The 3,717-nt window shown below is 42.6% G+C and overlaps 1 protein-coding gene across 7 annotated transcripts in view; it reads right to left on the reverse strand.

Moving 5' to 3' along the window:
- rhbdf1b (rhomboid 5 homolog 1b (Drosophila)) overlaps positions 1-3,717 on the reverse strand; it is a 36,104-nt gene that overhangs the window by 14,191 nt on the left and 18,196 nt on the right. Inside the window, exon 2 of one of the 7 annotated variants that reach the window (XM_025006454.2) lies at positions 2,907-3,481. The exons of the other annotated variants lie outside the window; for them this stretch is intronic. Coding sequence (XP_024862222.1) covers positions 2,907-2,947 — 41 coding nt within the window. The 5' untranslated portion in view covers positions 2,948-3,481. The remainder of the gene's footprint in view (positions 1-2,906; positions 3,482-3,717) is intronic. 7 annotated transcript variants of the gene reach the window in all.

Consider the following 3,717-nt stretch of genomic DNA (forward strand, 5'->3'; position numbering starts at 1 on the left):
GGGGTGGGGGGGGGGAGATAAGGACAGACTATGATCAGTTACAGTAATAAAAATAATGTAATGATGATTGATCATAGTTTTATTTTGTCATACTCAGTATCAACTAATAATCTTGTTTTAACGTGAGGCATCCTTCAGCACTCATCAGTCTTGCAGTTGGCTAAAGACCAGTTAAAGGAAAAAGAAAAAGATTTTATACCATAAGAAACGCAGAAGCCTGTTTCTAGAAAACCAACTCTTGTGTTTTTTTTGGGTTTTTTTTAAGCACAAGAGAAAGAAAAGGAGTGCAAAGAGAGGAGCAGGGATCATGGGCGTGAAAATGTTGCCATATTCAGAAGAAATGAAGGCTGAAAACAAGAATATACAAGCTATTAGTTACCTATGTTTCCTGATTGATGAGTAATTTAGCCTAGAAGTTGACATAGTTTTGAACGTAGCTGGCCATCTCTAGGTCCAAAGGTCTATGCTGCAATATGAAAAAGTCACCCTTGAGATAAAAACTTTTAAGATTGCCATGTCTTGCACGACTGAGAGTCTACATTAGGTTTATTCTTTCATTTTGTTCCCTACTTTAACGTTTGGCGTTGTTTAATGTTGGTCCTCTTTGTGAGTTTTGAAAAGATTTCATTGCTAATCTGAGGAACTTTCTCACTTCGAGCTGAAAAAAAAAACAAAAACAAGGGCCATCCAAACTTTTAGACCTTTTAAACATTTTGGGAGTTGTTCATCTCACATGCACACAATTTTACAAACAACCAGCCTCACTTCATTTTCTTTAATTAATGACTTTTTCCTGGTCTCTCTTCTATAAAGCCTAGCTCTTATATTGGTCCCATCGCCAGCTCCATCGAGGTTGTTTTATTGTTAATGTCCTCCTGGCCCGGTGCGTATGTTTTGGTGGATGACCTTCTCTTGGCAGGTTCGCTGTGGTGGCATCACCTTTTGATTTTCTAATATCTAGAACGTCCACCAGATGTATGTGGACTACTCAGTCTTGAGCAAGCTCCTTGGACGAGAAACAAAATGTCTTTAAAATCCATCTTTATGCGCGACTTGTCCAACAGCCGACGCCTCGTGTTCCCACTTAACGTATTCATTTTCACACAATAATACATGAGCATTAAAGCCCCTCTTTTCCCTGAAATGTTAACCCTGGCTGCATGTTATCCTATCAGGACGAGCAGGAGGAAGGCCCCACTTCAAGGGACTGTTTAAAAAGAGGAACGTTCTGTAATAAACACCGAGACCCTCGTCGTGGAGAGCAACGCCAGCTGGAGAAGCCTTTTAAGGCTGAGCGGGGGCGGGCGGAGGAATGTTTCTGTAGGAGCAAACAGGTTGGGGAAAACTAAAATAAGACATGAGTCACACTATGGTAGGATATTCAGACCAGACGTTTCTTTGTCCTAATCCTAAGCATCCACGCCATGGTCGCCAACACGTTAAGGTAATGAAACATTCACAGCTACTCAAAAACAACACACCGCACAGTGGTGGACCGCCTACATTAGCCCAAATATCCTCCAGGTACTTTGCTCTGCTGCAATAACAAACTTAAACAGAGCGAGGGGGCCGAGGGGGCAGCAGCTAAACACGGACTACAACTGAACAAATAAGGAGGAAAACAAACAGATGATGTTGTTTGAATGTAACTACTGACAAAAAGCCTCGCCTCAAAAAAATCAGCTGATTTTATTCACAGGAAGAGTTTCATTACATTTCATTTCTCTGAATATTAACCTTAAATAAGTAAGCTACAGTGGGACTGACAAAAAGACAGGAGACAGAACTGGAAGTAGCAGAGCTGAAGATGCTGAGGTTCTCCTTGGGAGTGACGAGGATGGACAGGATTAGGAATGAGGTCATCAGAGGTACAGCACAGGTTGAAGGACTGGGAGATAAAGTTAGAGGCCAGACTGAGATGGTTTGGACATGTGCAGAGGAGGGACAGTGGGTATATTGGTAGAAGGATGTTAGAGACAAAGAGGAGATATATGGATGCAATTAGAGAGGACATGGAGGTAGTTGGAGTGAGGACAGAGGACACAGAGGACGGAGTTAGATGGATGAGGAGTAGCTGTGGTGACCCCTGAAAAGAGAACATCCGAAAGAAAAAGAAAAAGATATTTGAATAAACTAATAAATCTTATATAAAGTAGGCAAATTTGGTGGGTCCTTGGACACGTCGTACCCTCAACTCATCCTTAGCAGGTCCTATTTCATATTCATATGCTTACCATTATGTAGCCATGTCTTTCTGTGTCTTTGTGTGTGAGTGGTGAAAGTACGAAAAACCCCAAAGCCGAATTTAATCCATCTTATTCAGCTACAATATTAAACGTACATGTTGGTGGACAAGGTGCTTTCAGAATAAAAGCATCCAATATTATAAGTACACATTCCAATCTGCTGCATATTTTGAATAAAAAAGAAATAATTTCAGACAAATACATGATTGATTTTTGGTTGTTTTAAATGCAGCACTTTTACTGTTGTACATATTTTAATTATGCAGCTACTTTAATTTCAAGGAAAAGGTCAACAGTTTTGGGAAATTTACTGCCTCTCAGACACAGAGAGTCAGACTGATGGTCATACGGCTCAGGGGAGCGCGAGGAGCAGCTGCTCCCCCTTTTTTTTAAAAAATGGGGGTGCAAGCTTTGTGTTTTCAGGAGATGACAATTTGTAGGATATAATATTTGATATTTTAAAGTTCAATATATGAAGCTAAAAGCAGTTCAAAACAGGGAAACTGGTCTGAGCTAAATCCTTCATTTCACATTAATCTAAGCCAGTTCAAACATATATATATATATATATATATATATATATATATATATATATATATATATATATATATATATATATATATATATAGTTGTGCTCTGGTTTACTGCAGGCCACTTTACCTGTCCTGGGGCCTCCAGGAGGGGTTCAGGATCTGGGTCATACCTGCCTGGGGTAGTTACTCTAGAGGTGAATGGACTCCAGCGGCAGCATCACTAACACGGTAACCCTACTTACACCCTGACCCGCGATAAAACCCTGATCCGCCGAATCCCAACTGATCCTTCGCAAATTACACATCCAGAGTTCCATAAGGGGATTTCATGGTGTCCAGGCCAGCTGTACCTTGCTCTTACACAAACTGAGAAGGGCCGACTCATGTCCAGACTGTGTCAAACGGCTCTGTCATGCTTAGAGAGGTCCCGGGTAATCAAAAATCGAAAGCCGATCCTCTCAGTCGGGCTGGGATCCGACTTGTTCGACGAAACGATCCTGGTGTAAAGGGAGATCGGCTTCCAGTTCCCTTCCAGCTGGACCTGCTCACTGAAAGTGAGGCGATTGAGGCGGGAGGATCTTCCTGGACTTGTTGTTCCAAGCAGAGCGGAGTTTTCTTTCGGGCCGTGGATGCGTAGGGGAGTGCGTGAATGTCCCAGCAGTTGGCCGCCGTCCCAGAGTCCAGGCGAAAGGATGAGACCTGCTGAGGGCAGATGACAGAGGGTCTGGTCCTTGTCAAACTGAACAACACCCTCATTCAGATCACCATCAACGAGGCCCTTCTCTCTCTCTCAGGCTTCTGTCTATTTGTCTTTTTAAATTTTTTTTAATTTTTGGCCAGTGTTCCCTCCAAGACACCAGCGCGCCACAGGAAACAGAGGCTTAGCGAGAGACGGAGAAAAAAAAGATCAGCATACACACCGGGGGGGGGGGGGGGGG

Source organism: Kryptolebias marmoratus, linkage group LG17 (assembly GCF_001649575.2).
Source record: "Kryptolebias marmoratus isolate JLee-2015 linkage group LG17, ASM164957v2, whole genome shotgun sequence".
NCBI lineage: Eukaryota > Metazoa > Chordata > Actinopteri > Cyprinodontiformes > Rivulidae > Kryptolebias > Kryptolebias marmoratus.